At 54.0% G+C, this 18,129-nt stretch overlaps 1 protein-coding gene across 1 annotated transcript; it reads right to left on the bottom strand.

Annotated features, from left to right (window-relative positions):
* Nucleotides 1-378: 378 nt before the first annotated feature.
* On the bottom strand, nucleotides 379-16,262 carry EVPL (envoplakin). Its single transcript, XM_048964965.1, has 22 exons — nucleotides 15,947-16,262; nucleotides 13,395-13,494; nucleotides 13,109-13,263; nucleotides 12,758-12,881; nucleotides 12,161-12,286; nucleotides 11,896-11,934; nucleotides 11,141-11,302; nucleotides 10,793-10,900; nucleotides 10,586-10,681; nucleotides 10,213-10,338; nucleotides 9,314-9,460; nucleotides 9,041-9,195; nucleotides 8,236-8,333; nucleotides 7,625-7,806; nucleotides 6,823-7,001; nucleotides 6,289-6,427; nucleotides 5,740-5,933; nucleotides 5,403-5,553; nucleotides 5,142-5,225; nucleotides 4,943-5,053; nucleotides 4,398-4,490; nucleotides 379-4,080 (listed from the first exon to the last, which is right to left on the bottom strand). The coding sequence occupies exons 1-22, from the start codon at nucleotides 16,018-16,020 to the stop codon at nucleotides 643-645; spliced, it is 6,081 nt and encodes a 2,026-aa protein (XP_048820922.1). The 5' UTR covers nucleotides 16,021-16,262; the 3' UTR covers nucleotides 379-642.
* Between the last annotated feature and the right edge of the window lie 1,867 nt (nucleotides 16,263-18,129).

The raw sequence follows: 18,129 nt of genomic DNA, 5'->3' as shown, positions 1-18,129 counted from the left end.
GGACAAGCCCCAAAACCTCCCACTTCAATGGGGTTTGATTGGGTTTTTGCTTGAGGCACGTCTTCATCTGTCAGCAGCTCAGTGAACCAACCCAAGGCATCTACAGCACTGGCACCAGGTATAGGAAAATCTTAAACTGTGGACTCGCAGAATAGTATTTCTGCTCACTTCGGTGCTGTGAGATCTGTGGGATCAAGAGCCTTCAAACCCCCTATAGATAGGGCATGTGGTTTATGGAAACGCATCCCCTAACTTCAGCCACAGGTTACAGAAAGAACACAGCCACAGAGACGCACTTTCTATGTTTATTGCATGCAGAAGAATGACCCAACTTGAAAACACTCTGCCTCTCCCCCTTTCTGTCTACAGCCATGTTTAATCTACTGCCATCAGAGTTCTTGCAAGCAAACCCCTTCTGCTGCCACAGCAACCCTGGGGGACAGTGGGACCTGCGTGCCCAGCTCCTTGCATGTGTTCGATCACGCTTTCTTCCTCACACGACCAAGCTGTGTTGGGAAGCAGGGATAGCTAAGATAGAAGAGTATGCAGCTCTAAATGCTAGATGCTCCATTCCCGTGATCGCTGCTGCTTCCGCAGGGAGAGATGCTTTGAAGGGATGAACTCCTGAAAGGACCGATCCGTTCAGTGCCTGAACCGCGAGAGCTTGGGGGAGCGGTAGGGCTGGTAGCCCTCTGATGCGGCTGGGAGCAGCAGCAGGCTGCCCAGAGAATCCTTCTGGCAGAGAGCCATGGCCTCCTTGTAATTTATCTTCTCCTTAGTGATGGGGTCGATGAGGTCTTTCTCATAGCTGGACTCATCCTGGAGCCTGTTGGCCAGGTCACCCGTTATCATGCCCATATGGGCAGCTTCCAGCACGGGGATGCGACCGGTTTTCTTGGGGTCAATGAGCCCTCCAGTTAGATGCTGGACCTCCAAATAGGGGAAGGCACTGTCCTTGGTCATCCATCCCTTCTGAACCGCTTCCCCCACAGACAGCCTTCTCTTGGTCACTGGATCCTCAATCCCTGTGAAAGCTTTCTGGGCGTTGAGCAGTCTCTGCATGTAGGTCCTGTCGATCAGCCCCCGCTCAATTGCCTTATGGACCGACAACCGGTCCCGAGAAAGGAGGTCTATGATGCCTCCCGTGGCAGCCTGGGCTTCCAGGAGCTTCTGAGCAGTCATGGGATCAAGCAGCTTCTTTGTAACAGCAGTCTTGATGTTGTACTTGGTGTCAGTGGTGGTATCGTACACCCCGGCGATGGGGGACGTGTCATCACTGAAGCCCTTCTGTGAGCCTGGGGGGAAAAAGCTTTGGGTTTGCGGGGTAGTGGGGGATTGGATTGGGGATTTGGAGATGATGGAACCAATAGAAAGGGATGAGGGAGGCTTAGATTCCCCAGCCACCAGCAAGGCAAATTCAGAGATGGGAATCTTGCCATCCCGGTACAGCTGGTACTCCTCCTTTGTGATCCTTCTCAGCCGCAGTGCATCATCGATGGAGTACTGCTTCCCACTCTTCTTGTCCAGCAGGACCGAGACTTCTCCGTTTGGGCCCAGGCTGGTGATCTCCTCCCAGTCACACTCCAGCTCTTGCAGCTGGATGTACTGGCCTCTGTCTATGATGCCTCTCTTATAGGCCTCGTAAGGGGACATGTCCTTCCCCGTCTCAGGGTCCAGTATAGAGATCTTGGTGGAGAGGTTGGTCTCTCTCATCTGGGTCTCGTGATTTATTTCCTCCCTGCTGACTCTTGACCGGAGATCTCGAATGAACCTCTCCTTGTTGTAGATCTGGTCCTTCTCCCTCAGGATATCTGCCTCCAGCATGGAAAACTCCTGTTCCAGCTGCTTCTTCTTCTGCCGGTCACTCTCAGTCCTCTGGTTGAGCAGTTTGGACTCTTCCCGAAGGAAAAGAACTTTCTGCTGTTTCTGCCTCTCCAGCTCCCGCAGCTCACTCTCCAGGCTGGCTCTCTCCTGGATTGCCAGGTTCCTGGCTTTCTGCAGCTCTGTCTCCTCCCGAGCCCACGTCCTCTTCATGCCTTCAGCTCTCTCGATCTTCTCCCTGAGCCTCCTTACCTCCTCTTCTGCCTTCTGCTTGGCCCCTCTCTCCCTGCTCAGCTGTTCCCAGATGCGGGTGCGTTCGCTCTCCAGCGCTCTGTCCTTTTCCACCCGAATCACCTCCTTGTAGATGGTCTTCTCCTGGGACTTTGCTTTCTGGAGGACATCAACTTGCATCTGCAGGTTCTTGCACTCTCTCTGCAAGTTCAGCACCTCCATCTTCTCCCGGTCCAGCTCCAGGCGCAGGTTGCTGGCAGACTGCTCAAGGACCGGATCCTTCTCCAATTTCACCACTTCTTCCATAATGATCTTCTCTTGCACTGGGGCCGGGCTCTCCTCCAGCTCCTTTATTCTCAAGGTAATTTGCCTCATCTCTTTCTCCAGTGCAAGCCTCTTACTTCGATCCTCCTGGAAGTTGAGGAGCTTCTCTTGCTCTTCCACCAGCGCACGAAGCTGCTGCACGTCGCGTTCCAGACGCCGCCTGTTGCTCACCTCCTCATCCAGACTCCGGCTCAGCCTGTTGTGCTCATCTCGGAGCTTGGGATCCTTTTGAGTTAGAATCACCTCTTGGACGATGACCTTTTCCTCCGGCTTTCTCCTCTCCAGGAGCATGTATTTATTCTGCAGGTCATAAATAGCATCCTCTGCAGCTCTCCTCTTTTGAGCCATGCTGCGCACTTCTTGACGGAGGCGGTCAGCTTCCTTTTCCAACAGCGGATCGTTCTCATACCGGATGACTTCCTTGTTGACCAGCTTCGTTTCCACCTTGGATCTCTCCCTCTTCCATTCATCCCTCTCACCCTGCAGCCTGATGAGCTGCTCTTGGGTCCTGCCGTTGGTGTTCACTAGTTCATTCAGCTGCTGTTTCAGCCTGTCGATTTCTCTAAGAATTTCAGGACTCTTCTCATGCTTCACCACCTCCTCTATAACCTCTTTAAGCTCCACCTCTGGTTTCTGTGACCTGAGGACACTGAGCTCTGCCAAGGCCTCCTCCACCTCGCTGTCGATCTTTGTCCTTTTCAGAGTAACTTCCTGCAGCTCTCTTTTCAGGTGTGCAATTTCCTTCTCTGTTTCGGGATCCACCATGAAAATCTCATTGACTCTCTCTTTAACTTCCACCCTTGGTTTTTGCTTCTCTGCAATGCTGCACTGGCTTTGCAGCTCTCCCAGCTCACCCATGAGCGCCAAGTTCTTGTTCCTCTCTTCTTCAATCAGAGTTTTAAGCTTGGAAGACTCTTTCAATAACTCCGGATCCTGCTCTACCTGCTTCACCTCCTTCACAATAATTTTGGGTTCTGCAGCATCAATTAGTTTTTCCACCTCCTCAATCTTGGTCTTTACCTTCACAATCGCTTCCTCTGCAGACTTCCTTTTGAAGGACTCCTCATCAATCTGTAGCTGCAGGTTCCTCACAGACTTCAGCATCTCTGGGTTTTTCTCTGTTTTGATCAGCTCCTTCACCACCACTTTCTCTCGGATGTTGGGCTGCTTTCTCTCTAGCATGTGCAGCTCTCTCTTACACTGCTCCAGTTCAGAAGCAGCAGCCAAGCTTTCTTCCTGGAGACGCCTGATCTCCTGCCGAAGGCTGGCTGCCTGGCTATCCAGGCTGGGATCTTTCTCAATTTTTGTTATCTCTTTGGTGAGGAGCTGGGCAGGAACAGCCTTCTTCTCACTCTCCATCTGGGCAAGCTTCCTGCTCATCAGCTCGATGTCTTCTTGCAGGCTCTGCCTCTTTCTGCCTTCCTCTTCGATCTGCCGCATCATCTTGTTCAGGTTGCTCTCCAGCTGTGGGTCTCTGTAATATTCCACCACCTCCTTTTCTTCCACTCTTTCGATGGGTCTCTGAGTCTTCAGCGTGAGCAGCTTGTTCCTGTGCTCCTCCAGATCCTCTTCAATCCTGGCCACGTTCCTCCTCTCCTCCTCCAGCTGCAATTTCAGCCCTTCAGATTCCCTGCTCGACACAGCTTTGCTTGCAGATTGCTGGGTCTGCTCACGCACACTTTGAATGTCCTCATGCACTTCTTTCTGCAAGCAGAAAGCAAACGAAAATAAAAAGGCTGGGAAAGCAAGTCACTCTGAACCTAGCACAGAGCAGGGCAGGGCAAGAGACAGAATGGTACATAACCCCAGGGAGCACCTAAATGGGGCTGCCTGTAAGGGGCAAACGAGGACGAGGACACATTAGCACCACTTCAAGCAGCTAAGTCTCAAAGAGTTTCCACCTGTCAGGGAGGTGCTGCAGTGCACAAGGGTGCTTCGTGCTGCCTTCTTACGGCTGCAGAAGGACCGTTTCCAGCTACAGTGCAGTGTACCCCCACCGCCCACAGGCTCTTAGCTGGTACCTTCTCAACAATCTTCTTGGCAAACTCCAGCCGGCTGAGCTGCTGTCTGTTTTCTGCTGCCAGCTCCATGTAGTGCTTGGATACATCATTTTCCTGGAGAAGGAGCAGCAGTGAGAGCCTCATCCCACTCATCCCCAAGCCCTCCTTTCACCCAGCACACGTTCAATACTGCACTGTCCCAGGGACTGCTGTCATCACATCTGACTTCTTATGCAAAATGAGATACAGAGCAACTAAGTACTTATGCAGGAGAACATGTCGCCTTTGATTGAATGGCTTTTGGATGCCTATTGCCCTACACAGAGTTTAGGCTTCCAGATTCATCCTAAGCCACACAAGGATGGCAGTTGGTAAAGCCAAGGTGATATGGGAGATATGGGCTGTAATTGGGAAGAGCACAAAGGAGCTCTGGCTCAGTCCTGCCAAAGGCTGGTGACATTTGTCCCTGGGTTTAGGGTCACAGAGTGGCTCTAAGTGTGGATGAAGGCTTGCAGAGCACACAGGAACAAGATAACTGTTTCCATGTGTTTGTCTTAACACTGTACCTGGGCCTGGATGCTTTCTTGCAGAGGGGTCACCCGCAGCCTTTTGGCAGCAAAGTCTGTCAGGGCAGGGTCCAGAGAAGAGCTGTATTTGCCTGCCTGGAGCTCATAGTCCTGTTCAGAGCCAAAACAGAAGAGTCAGCCGGGATCTCTCTGGTGAGGTGGTGATAAGGGAGTGCTACATAGGAAAACCCAGCCATACATTGAGGGTGGACTGCACACTCCGGGACAGTCTGACCACGGCGTTCTTCTCAGGCTCCTTGCTTTCAATCTCCTCCAGCAGTCTCTGCAAGACAGATGAATGACGTTAAGAATGGGTTGAAATACCACCCAGAGGCCTCCGTTCCCATCACCTGAGTGAGCCAGCTCAGGGGCTGCTCAAGCTGGCGCCATTCGGCATGCTATTCCCAACATCAAATTCCTCCCATACTTGTGATGTTGTGGTCCTTGCCCTGAAACACACCTTCTGTGCCTGCAGCTTGTAATTGATCTGGCTTGGCCCATCTGTCGTCTTCACCTGGTTCTTGGGTAGGTTGTTCATCCAGAACATCAGGTTCTCATTGGAGTTCTGGAACTGCTGGTAGGTGAGGCTGATATTTCGGAGGGTCTTCTCTCTGTATAGAACAGAAATATTAAGGAGAAGGGTGAAGATTCACGTGCAAGTTCCTAAAAAGACACCTTGGTATACATGTCAAGCCAAGATAACAAAAATGGCTCTCTGTGTAGGGTCACTGGGTCAGCAAATGGCCAGAAGTCATCTGCTTAGGACTACAAGTGCTCAGGGAGCTGCGGTTCCTCACCGCTGGTCCAGCTGGTCTGCAACAGCGTGGTAGCGGTCATTGAGGAGCTGCACCTCACGCTTCTGCCGGGGCAGGTCAGGGCAGTACTCCTGGAAGTTGTTCTGCACGGCGCTGCAGCTGTGCTCAGCATCCTTCAGCCCGCGGTTGAGCTTCAGCACGCAGCCCTCTTGGGCCACCAGGTCCCGCTTCATCTTCTGTAGGGCGAGATGCATTCGGGTTGGCAGCAGCAAAGAGAAACGTTCTCCTCAGCGCCATCCCTAACTTGCAGCCCTTAGGGATCTCCAAGACAGACAAGCGATATGGAAGAATATGGGAAACAAGACAGGCTGGATGGAGCGTGGAGAAGAAGGGAGAAGTTTTGGGGTCACTGTGAGTCAAGGGTGAAAGTTAAGGGTGGGGAAGGGAGATTTGGGATCTCAGACACAAAGAACAGAACCTTAGAAAGGCACCATCGCTGGGTTCTTGGAGGGCTCAAATAAGCCAAATCCAGCTCTCCCCACTGGGCTGAGAGATCTCCCCACCCTAGCAAAGAGTCTGATGTTCCCTTACTTGCAGGTCATTGGCTCGGTCCTGCAGGGCATTGGGAGATGCAGGAATGATGCTATCCTGAGCCAGCTTAGCCTCAAATGTGCTGACAATCTTGTCTGTGTTCTCAATCTGAGTCTCCAGGTTCAGGGCAGCCTTAGCCCTGAGGAAGGGAAAAACAACAAAGTTAGCTACACCAGACCACTTTATTTTTTCCTCTTCTCTCCAATTCCCCATTTTTAAGCTTATTTAACAGCAAAGCTTCTGCAGGCTGGGAACAAGCAGCGTGCGCTCACAGCCCTGCCAGAAGCCAGGTGTGTTGTGCTTGACCGCATGAAGCATTGCTGGGACACACATCACTGTTGTGGACTTTGTACAGCTTTGTGGTATCTGACCACAGATTACGTGCAGAAAGTCCTGCAGGGATACCTTTGATGACGGATGGAAGGTTCCCAGTCTCCCCTGGGCTAGATGGCCCTCAACCCATATGCCCACACAGACCACACGCCCTTTGTTGGCACATCTGAGCAGCACCTTGCTCCCTTCATTCCCACTCACTTCTCATCGTACAGGCTGGAGAGCATGCTGACATCGCTGTATTTGCTCCTGAGGGCGTTCAGCGTGACGGGGAGCTGGGAAGCCGAGGTGCTGGTGGGCTTTTTGGAAAGATAGGTCTCACACTCCTTCTGCAAGGCATCCTTGGCTGCCCCCAGGCTCTCAAGTTTCTTTGTTGTTTCCTGGCACGTCAGATGGGAGCAGAGTCACTGAGTGTAGCCATAACAGTGCTGTTGCCAAAACGTGTCTCCCTCAGGGGTGGCTTTTGGGGCTCTGGGTGTGGTGGCCCTTCTCACGGGCATCCAGACTGCTGCTGTCTGGCAATGGTGGGGTGTGGGGAAGGAAGATGGAAGAAACATATCCAAGCCCATCATCTGCCAGGGCTGGGTAAATACCCATGGGTGAAGATGCATTGAACTACTTCTACAGACCAGAGAACTGGGAGGAGGCTCCGGGGCACTCTCTCTTCTCCTGTTCCCTTCACATCCACCAAACTATTGACCCAAAGCTTGCCCTTGGATTGATTCCTTCTATCTTACTGTCTTTTATGCTACAGACTTGAGAGTAAATGATGACAGCATCCCCACTATAAGAGTGAGGATTCCCCAAGACTGGCTGGTCCATGGCTCCAAAATGAATGGGCCATCTGGCTACAAAGCTGTGCCAAAGGAAGGGACTGCGTTTTTCTAACCACCCTATCCAGTCCCACTTCAAGGGCTGTAGTGTCTCCTGTGTATCTCAGGTGTCAGCTCTGTTTTGGGCCAATACCACAGTGCTTCCCTCCTCTCCCCATAGAAGCACCCACCTGCTGCTGTTTGATCCTCCTGGCCAGGTCATCAGTGGGGTCAGTGTAGCTCACTGGGGACCTCACTCGGTTCAGGACCTCCTTCTCTACCTGGACCAGGTCCTTGCCAACACGATCCAGGCTACCCAGAAGCTGGTCGGCTTGGGGGTCATCCTGGACTACAGGAGTGCTCTTGGGCAGCACTGCAGTGAGACACAGCTTGGGTTCAGTCTCATTGCACATCTTCCGTCCCAGTCCTAGGACACGAGCTCTCCCATGCACAATCCCCAGAGCTCCAACTACTTCTCATGACAGGTAGCCAAGGGTTGGCATTTCACCATCATTATCTCTTTATCCCATTTCCCTCAGGTAGTGAACAGACCCAGCCCCAAAATTCATTAAGGTTATGATAGGCACATCCCTCCATTAACCCTAAATACCCTACAACAGTCGATGGAGTGAAGATCAGACTCAGAAATCTGAGAAGGGCAGCAGAGAATTGAAGTGCACAAGGTTGGCAAGCTCTTGGACCCGAGTCGCTCCATCACTGCTCTTTTTGGGAGGACACAACGCATCCCAGCGCTAACCAGGCCGCCCAACGCGTGCATGGGGTTGGCTGTGAGCACACATACCCTGCTGGCTGGGCTGCGCCGTCTCCTTCTGGCTGCGTCTCAGCACGCTCTGAGCTGCTGCTCGCTTCTGCTTCACCGCGTTCAGCTCCGCTTCCAGCCTGCAAGATCAGCTGTGCATCAGCAACCGCAGTACAAGCAAGTCCCGACACAGCCCCATCTGCTCTGGGAGCCTGCAGCCTGGTGCTCTTATCTAGGAGGACGCTGCAGACTTTTTCTTTCCTGTTTGAAAGCCCTCGAAGTCCATAAATCCAAATTCCATAATGCAATGATCGCACCCTCATGGCTTGGGAACAAAACTCCCACCACAGACTCACCCAGTGTTGCTGAATTTGGGCTGTGGGCAAATTTTCACAGCATATGAGCAGTGCTGATTTATCTGAGCACCCGGGGCCAAGAGCTCACGGCATTCTCCCCTCCTTCTGTGGGAACCTCACAAACCAACCGAGCAAACGGCAGTGAATGGTGGTTCATGGTTGGAGGAACATTTGTCATTCCGCCACTGGGGCAGGCAGAAAGGAGATTGCACACATAGCTCCATCCTGTTTGGCAAGTCACAAGCTGCAGTCTGATTCTGCAATGAATTTAGTCAAACCTATGCAAGTCACGTGTTTGCGTGAGGAAATCGAACCTGTCTGCCAAAAATGCTTTGACAGCAAGGTCTGTGTGGTGCCCAACATCGAGGAGGAACGGAGACAGGAGACACTGGGTCAAATGGAACTACCATTTAAAGGGGAGACCAGATGGTATTTTGTGCTGCTTTTTGCCTGGGGTTCAGGCAGTCGGGCTGTCGATGACCTGCACTCACCTATTGACCTTGTCTGTGGCCTCAGGGTCCGGCGGAGGGATGGAGAAGCAAGCAGAAGGGGCCTCCTGGACCACACCAGTGCTGCTCTGCACCACCCACATCTCTGGGTTGCTGTTGTCCTTCAGGGTGTACTTGTCACCTCTGGTCAGCTGCACCTGGGACAAATCAAAACCCATGCAAAGGTTCACCTCTGCAGCACCAGGCATGAAGACAAGATCTGGAGAAGAATCCAATTCCTTCTTCTTCTGATGGACCCACCAGTCAATCTCTCACCTCTCCTGCATCCCAGTCACACAGGGTGTCCAAGGTGAGGGGCTGGGAGGAACGCATCCTGCGCAGTTTCAGAGGGCTGATCTCCTTGCTCCTCTTTTTCAGGTCAGCGATGCTTTTCTCTGCCTGCTTCACTGCCTTCTCATCATTCTAGATGAGCAGAGGAGACAGTGAATAAATGAAGAGGAAGGGATTGCACAGCAGTGGGTACCTGGGGGGGCAGCTCTGCATCCTTGTGTGTTCACTATACAATGGAGGCAGGAGCTTCTCCATTCTTGAACCCTTGGTGTCCTCTTCTCTCCCTTTTAGTTATCACAGAATCATTAAGGCTGAAAAAGACCTCTAAGGTCATCCAGCCCAATCATCAGCCCATCCCCATCATACCACTAAACCACATCCCTCAGTAAACTTATATCACCGCTCTTCTCTGTTTCCTTCCCTCCCAGCACATCTGCCCTGGAAGGGACAGCCTGAGTTAACCTTTGGGGATCCCACAGACTCATAGGGTTGTTCCTCTTAGGGATGTTTCGATTTCAGACGAGGAGCAGAGACTTGCCAAAAGGTGACTGCGTTCCAGTGTCAGAAGTTCCTGAGATCCCAGCACCTCTTGGCAGTGAAATGTATGGGAAGATCCCACATTGGACTAGATCCCACATGTATCCCTTCCCTCTCTCCTGGGCAAACGTCCCTTTCCATCCCGCATCTCCCCCCTGAGGTCAGACTTCTCTCTTCCCTCCCTTGCTCTTGGTGGCACTGAGGTGGGAGGAGCTGCCCCAGGAGGGTCACTCACCCACCTCATCTCATTCCCCACTCTTACTTAGGGATGAAGCCATAGCATTTCTGTGCCAGAGATGCGCAATTTCTTTATGTCTGGATGGTGCCAGCTGTCCTAAAGACCTCACCTCCAGATGGAGCAGCAGATCCGACACCACGCCAGGGCTGTCCTTGTTGAACTTGGTGTATTTGGTGTCCAGATCGGAGCTCATCTTCTTCAGGGAGCGGCTCACAGTCTCAGCATCATCCTGGAACTGGAGTCACGGGCAAGAAAAGTCAGAGCTGGGAGAACATTACTGCCTCCAGCTCTTGTGGGGTGCCTCAGTTCCCAGCTAAGCTCCCACAGCTCACAGAACCATCCTAGAGCATGGGGTTGGACAAGAGCTGTCTATGGTGTGAGCTGTGCCAACAGACACGTACTGGGTGACAGCAGCAGACATTCTGACCACCCTGGCACAGCCACGTATCCCCGTGGTCTCTGCTCCCCTCCCTGCTTTTTACCTTCTTGTAGTTCTCCACGCTTTTCAGTTGACTCTCCTGGCAAATGCAGAGATTCAGGAAGTTCTGCCACTCATTCTTCAGGGCTTCCTGGTGAGCCTGTGGTGGCACAGAATGTGACTCAGTGGGCTCCTCCAACCTCCTGGGGCACAGATTGCGTAAAGCATCTTCATTCTCTTGTAGGGTTTGGAAGGAGAGCCCTTTCCTCACCTGGATGGGTTTGACAGCGGGATGCTTCAGCTCAATCATCCTGTCCCCATCGTCCTGGAGGTTGTTGACAAACTCCTCCTGGCTGAGCAGTTCTTTGGACTTGAAGTCCTGAAGAGGAAGAGAAACTTGACAGGATGAGAGGTGATGGCCTTCAGTTGTGCCAGGGGAGGTTCAGGTTGGATAGTAGGGAAAACTTCTTCTCTAAAAGAGCGTTAGTGTGTTGGAAGAGGGAATTGCTGGAGTCACTGTCCGTGGAAGTGCTCAATAACCATGGAGATGTAGCCCCTGGGGGCATGGTTAACAGGCATGGTAGGGATGGGCTGACAAGCTGCCACCCCCAAAGCTCACCTCGTACTCCCGTCGCATGCTCTGCACGTCTGTCATCTGGTCACTCCAGTCCTGCTTCAGGATGCGGGTCTGCTGCTCCGTCAGGTAGCCCAGCTCCTTGGTGCAGCCCTGCAGGTGGTGGTACAGGCTGCCCAGGCTCTGCCCTCGCCAGATAGAAGCTTTCTGCAGAGGAGAGACAGGTGTTGGTGCCCTCCAGATCCCCTGCACTGCACATCCACCAGAAGAATCCCGGAGACCTCGGTGAGATATCTCTGCTCATTCCTATCTGATGGGGCCTTTCCCTCCCTCGCAAACAGGATGAGTTTGTCTAACCAGAATCCCAGGTGTGGAGCGATGCCCCAGGCAGTCTGAAAGCAGCCCCAGCTCTGCTATGTTTCTCACAATGGCGTTCCTCAATGTCAAACCCTACGGACCCAGCAGGCCAAGCCCAGGATGTTGGGTCACTTCTTTTGCTCCAGATTCCCATCTCCTCTCCGCAGTCCTTGTTATGGATCAGGACAAGCCTCAGCATTTGCAATCCCATAGGATGTTCTGTGGGATGGGGTTTCCTGCTGCAGCTCCAGACCAATGGCCCATAAAGAGGTGCAACCTTCACCCACAGCCCTCAATTTGCACCCAAGAGAATGAGGGACATGACTCCACCGTGCAACCCCAGAGGAAGTTCCTGCCCTGACCTGGACATTCCCTGCCCATTGGGAAAGGAATTACTCTGCTATGAGATCCCAATCTGTCTGGAACACCACCAAGATCCTTACCAGCAAGTCCTTGTATTGGCTTTTCAGATCTGTCACATCCTGAGTTATAACAGCCAAGACCAAGAAAAAAAAGAAAAGGACAGAACAATAAGCTGTTATCATAACACCATCACTGATAGATGCCGGGGAGCCGATCCACAGAACCACCTCCTTGGCCTCTGCTGAGCTCCAGCCTCCTCCTGCCCTCTGCAGCACCATGGCAATTTGCACACAGGACTCAGGGTTGGGGTCTCAGGTGAAGCAGAGGGGGCAGAGGATGCCTTACCCTGCAGCGCAGGTTCTTGATCTGAAGGCCATAGGCTTCGATCTCCTTCTGGAGGATGTTGTGCTCTGCTATTTGCTTCTCCAGCTCTGACATGCCGGGGCCGTACTGTCCTGCATTGACTTGTTTCTGTGCAAATGAAGTAAGGTAAAGCAAAATAACACATTTCTGGGAGAAACCACAGCGCGAGCTGGCAGGGTATGGAAAGATCCGATACCAGCCTGGGAGGAAGGGAGGGAATCTCAGTGGTTTTTACCAAATTGGGCAGTCAAGACACCCAACACCTTACAGGTAGGTGCACCCTAGGATGCAGGGCTAAAAGTCCTTGAAGACACCACCTTCCCTATTCTTCTATCGTGGCATCTCTACTTAATCCCCTTCTATTTGCTCTTAATCTGAATGGGTCAACCCAGAGGGTTCTCCAATGGGTTTTAAGGTCTGAAAGGAGTGTTCTCCCATCCAGGTCACTTGAGTTAGCTCCACCACCAAACCCATCACATCCCTGCATGATGCTTGGGCACACGATGGCTGGCAGAGCCCTATGGGCATTATCAGATCTTGGAGGAGTTGTAGGGACATGGGGAAAGCAGCTGCTGTTACCATCTTTTGGTCCAGAATCTTTGTCCAGTCCACCCTGGGCCCGATATCGGGGATGTCCAGTTTCTCATAGAGGTCCCGATACTCTGCACACAACTGTGTCACACGTTCATGGAGCTGCTGGATGCTGCCGAGGAGAAAAGGCACATTTTTGTGTGGCAGCAGGGAATGAGGAGAGCCAAGGAGTTGTTCGAGGAGCCCACGTTTCACCCATAAAAGTTTGTTATTGTCCCACAATGGCCCTGGGGTTCTCCATCACCAGGGGTGTCCCAAGAGTTACTTTGCAGGAGGTGGGGAGTCCTCCATCTCCCTGCTGGGAGTTCTCCATCCCACCAGCTCCCCCAATGCACTCACTCTTTCTCTATCTCGTTAGCCTGGGGGTGTTTCAGCCTCTTGGCACGGTCCACGTCCAAGAAGAGGTCCTTCAGCAGCGTCTCTGCCTCCTTGAGGTTCCTGGCATTCTCAGCCTGGAACTCGAAGGCTTTGTTCTTCTGCTCATTGCTGACATCCTGGAGACCAGGAAAAAACAAGAGGGAAAAAAACAATCTGATGCACAGAGCAGACACCTCACCTGTTACTGCAGGCACTGCACTTCCAGCCAAAGCCTTCCACCTTCCCACCGCCCTGTGCCACGTCTCACCTGTGCGAGCAGGGACTGCGTCTCCAGGATGTCCTTCTCCACCTGGTCAGCATTGGTCTGCATGCGGGCAATGAGCACGGCCAGCTCATTGCTCGAGGACCTGAGGGTGGGAGCAACACAACAGGCGGGTGGGGAAGGGCAATCTTTGTCATTGGGAAGAGCTGGAGCGGCAGCAGTGGGGTCAGCTGAAAGCCCCAATGGCTCTGCCAGCCTCCAGCAGTGCCGTGGCTGAGTTTGTCAGTTCAGGACAGCCATTTGTCACAGCCCCAGGTGACAGCAAAGCGTCACTTAGCATTACAGCCACACCAAGCCAAGCTCATGTTTCAGCTCAGTCCACGGCAACTGCAGCCCCATCAAATCTGCGCCCCATAACCTGCAGTGCTCAAAGAGATGCAGGGTGGCCCCAAGCCATACAAGAGGCACAGGGCTTGGTCGCTGTGTCCCTGAGCACGCAGGAGCTGCCCCCTCCCCAGCGGGTTACACAACATCCCACTCCTCCCAGCACACCTGGAATGAGGCGGCGTCCCATGAGCAAACACCTCAGCACCACCCAGCTTCCCTGCCCAGACTGTGCAGGGAGGAGAGTGTGAGTCACCCTGCAAAGCCCAGAGGAATTCGGCTCCCACTGGGGAGGAGCTCAGTGTGGGATCCCGGTACCCAACCTGCTGCAGAGGGTAGGTGGCCATAATGCTTCTTCCTGACCAAGGAACCGCTGGGATGCCCCAGTTCTGGGTTCACAAGGATGGGTGCATGGAGCAGCTTTGTTTAGAGCAAGCCACGATGAAACTATGGATTGAAAAATACTGCATGCTTGGAGAAGGACCCAAACCACCTATCCCGATCCCAGGCCATATAGAGAGGGAAGCTGACTTCTTCCATCCACACTGACACCCACCACACAGCCCCATCTCCATCCTTTGGGGCTGTCCCTCCTGTCCCATCTCACGGACAAGAAGCCTTGCCTTCCACTCCAAGAAGTCTCCCCACATTAAGAACCACGCACAGCACAGCCCCACATTTCAGAGTGAAGATGCTGCAGGAGGGCAGCCAGCAGGAAACAGGAACCGCCACCTTACTGGGATAGCTGGGAACAGCACTCTGCTCCTCCCTAGGGCTACCTCAGGCCTACAAGAGGCACAGCACCATTATTATCGTTATTAATTGGTCCATTCCTCACACCACTTTCTGCCTTCCAGACAATCCAACTGCACACAAGGGACAATGTCACTCCACAGGCAGAGGACTGTCCCCATCCCAGTACCTTGTTAAGGTGGGATCACGGCACCCACTCACCAAGCAGGGACAAAAAAGGGCTCTGGGAGCTCCACTGTGACCCCTGGGATGGAAATTGGGATCCCCAAAGGCACTGACCTTGGCGTCACCAGAAGCACTCATTGGCCACCAAGGCGCTCTGGGGACCACCTGCAGAGTGTGTGCTGGTGGCTGGACACAGCTCATCCACCTTCATTTTCACAGCTGATGGTGGCAGGATGGCTCTGATTGAGCCTCAAAGCAATTAGCCTTCATGCGATGGTCCATGTCCCAAAACTGAGCAGGACCAGCCTGGCAATGCTGCAGCTCTTCTTCCAGCTGCCGTCCCGCACAGCCCTCTTCTATGGCTGTTTGCCATTGGGTTTGGTCCCCATATATGGGGCAGCTGGCTGTGCACGCCTAGGGACCCCTGCAGGACCCCTTTGTGATTTCCTCAGCCTTTCACCCCGAGATTCCTGCAGAACTGGTCCCCTGGCACTGGGAAATGCGAAACTGCTGAGGGAAGGTGGAAAATAACCCTGAGCAGAACCCACAGCACAAGGGAGGGGCGAGCGCAGCGCTCTCGTAGTCATTGAGATTGGAAAAGATCTCTAAGATGATCCAGTCCGACCATCCCACCACCAACAGTGCCCAATGGCCACATCCACACGTGAGATGGAGACACATCACAGCTGGCATGAGGACGTGGCTTCCCTCCTGATCCCATCTCACATCTCCTCCCTGGAGCTGAGCAGATCTGCACGGAGGAGGATGTGGCCGTTGGGTTCTTTGGGTGCAACCTGAGCTGTTTGACCCGCAGCCACCAGGATGGATGAGTGCAGCCACCAGCAGAGCCGTTCCTCACCCATTTTTACCATCTGGGAGCCCAAATTGAGCATCCCTCCTGGAAGCACGCTTGGCAGGGTAGCATCCCACCAACCTCACTCAGCGAATCCTGGGATCCCAAATCCCATCTGCCTCACCGATGAGCAGAGCCTGCTCCACTCAAGCAAGGAGGTTGCATTTGTCCTCCTTGCTCCTTCCTGCCAAAACGAGGATTGCTGCTCAGCTAGCAGTGCTCCAAGTTCATGTTCAGGCACTGCACACCCTGGGAAACACCACAACCAGAACATAAAGCCCACCAAAAGTGAGGGCAACACAACCAGGACCACCACAAATCCCAGCGCTGTGGCCGACCCACCATGAGCGACGCTCTTAGGGCAGCATCCCAAAGCCCTCCACCTCCCACCTCCCCCCCTTCTGGGTCGTGGATGACTGCATACGAAGAGGATGGCACTTACTTGTTGGGTTTGGCTGGAGAAGCTCTGCTGGGGGCATTTCTGCTCGGGGAGCCTTTGCCCACCGCCTTGAACATGCTGGAGAGGCTGCGGCCGCGATGCTGGAGCTGTCGGGGCGGCGGTGCTGCAGGCTGCGGGGATGGGACGAGGGACTCAGGGGAAGGAGGCAGAGCCCAGGAGCGGCTCTGGGAGGCTCCTCCCCGCGGAGATGGAGCTGCATGAAAAAAATGACTCGAAAAACCAGTTTGGGGGGGATGGAAAGAGCTGAGCCCCAGAGGGAGAATGGGAGACCTCGCCCCGGCGTAGGGAGCGTTCCAGTGCTGCGTCCCAGCAGAGGGACTGCGCCTTATAGGGGGCAAAAGTCCAAAACTGCAGCTGAGATGCTGCGGCTGTGGGCACAACTCGACTCACAGACACACCGGCAATTTCAGGTGCTAGAGAGGCTGCAGGAGCCCCATGGACAAAGCCAACCGAAGCAGCACCACCACAATTAGCAGAGCATGATGATGCTGGCGTGGGTTTGTGCTGCTCTGCCCCATTTCCTACAGCCTGAAACAACCCAGGGCCAAAAGCAAAACCTGGCATCCACCAGCCCTTCCCAGCTGACCTCTTTGTCCTCTTAAACCAGCACAAAACGAATCCCATCAGAAGGACAGGTGCACGGGACCAGGCTCTGTTGCAGGGCTCTTTGTACCCACGGTTTTGCTCTCAGACAAAAGCAGAGCCTGACCTCCCCCAGGTGGTTTGGTGATGCTGCTGATGAGCACCGCTGCAGAACCAAGGACGAGAAGCAGCACAGCGCAGTGGGAGCCGGGCTTTGCTGCAGGAACCCCCGGCACAACAGCAGTGCTGCAGCTCCCAGCACCCATCCCACCACGCTCACGCGGCCCCTGCAAGAAGCAACAGGCTGGGAGACGAGTCTGACCCGTTCTGCCCTCACCACAGCCACCCACATCTGTGCCCGCTTTGGGCCCCAGCCCAAAATCCGTGGGCAGGAGCATCGCAGCTCCTGTGCCAGAATGCAGCTCTCCAAAACCACCCGAGCGGCACCACGAGGGCTTTGGGATACAGGGTCCCACCTCTCCTTGTCTGCATTCCCCCTGCAGCCAAACCTCACAGACCTCTTCTGCTGGGGGAGGTGAGGGCTTAACATGGCTCAGAATGGACTGCCCCCAGTTAGAACTATTTGTCCCTCGGGATGGAAACACGTCTGCCTTCTCATTGCCTCCCTGTGTCCCTCCTGAGCCCTTTCCATACTGCAGTTTCCCTTGTTTCGAATTTCTTCATTTTTGGGATAATTCCCCTGGGTCCTTCTACAAACAGTGCCAGGCCCTGGCTGTGCAGAGATCCCATTTGATCCCAATAAGGCCCGTTCACCCCACGCTGTGCTGATCGAGTTCAGCAGCCCAGCACCTCTGTTAGCTGTAGGGAAGAAGTTCTGCACAGAGATAACGCTCATGGAGATGCTGAGCTGCTGCATCCCGGTGTCAGGCATGCTGGGAGCAGCCCACGCAGTCAGCAACCCGCGCTGCAGCCTCACCTGTGCTGTGTGCTCTGGGGGATGAACAGGGCTGCGTGTCGGGGCCGCGTCCCGCATGCTGTGCTGCCTCTGCCAACAGCACCGCAGCTGGAGTAAGGATGAAGATGGGGAGGGCAGAAGGGAGCTGCTCCTCTTCCTTTCCAAGCGTTGGGTGGATGGATGGAAAGTCCCAGCTGCGCTCCTCTGCCTCTCTCTAAATACAGGGCACCATCTCCCCGCTCATTAGCGGCTCCATCCCAGGGCAATGCTCACCCCGACCCCTCAGACATCAAAAGGACGCACTGCCCCAACCCACAGCTCCCTGATCTCATGGCATCAACCCGCGGCTCCTCAGAGCTCCCTGCCCTGTAGCACCCATTGCTTTACCCTCATTTTCCTCTCCCCGGGAGCCAGCAGGGCGGTGACAGCAGCACTTACACACACACACACCGAGGGCAGATCCTCACGGCACCTCGCCTGCACAACACGTTTTGTCCCACAAACAGAGCGACTGCATCTGAGCACCCATCAGCCAGCCCAGCGATGAGGGGCAACGAACCCACAGGATGAGCGGAGCTGCTCTCACAGCACTGCTTGCACACTGCCTTGCACCAACCCCAGTCCCTGCAGGGCTCAGGGTGGCACTGACTGCATTGCCCAGTGCGGC

This window comes from Lagopus muta, chromosome 18 (genome assembly GCF_023343835.1).
Source record: "Lagopus muta isolate bLagMut1 chromosome 18, bLagMut1 primary, whole genome shotgun sequence".
In the NCBI taxonomy this organism is placed as follows: domain Eukaryota; kingdom Metazoa; phylum Chordata; class Aves; order Galliformes; family Phasianidae; genus Lagopus; species Lagopus muta.
This window is presented reverse-complemented; position numbering and strand designations above follow the sequence as displayed.

Excerpts from the sequence above, each read along its gene's own strand:
- EVPL (XM_048964965.1), bottom strand. The coding sequence starts at position 16,020 with ATGTTCAAGGCGGTGGGCAAAGGCTCCCCGAGCAGAAATGCCCCCAGC. Across the intron at positions 11,935-12,160 it reads TCAAGAACCTGCGCTGCAGG|GATGTGACAGATCTGAAAAG; the intron begins GTAAGGCATCCT and ends GTTATAACTCAG. Across the intron at positions 11,303-11,895 it reads GCCAATACAAGGACTTGCTG|AAAGCTTCTATCTGGCGAGG; the intron begins GTAAGGATCTTG and ends TCTCCTCTGCAG.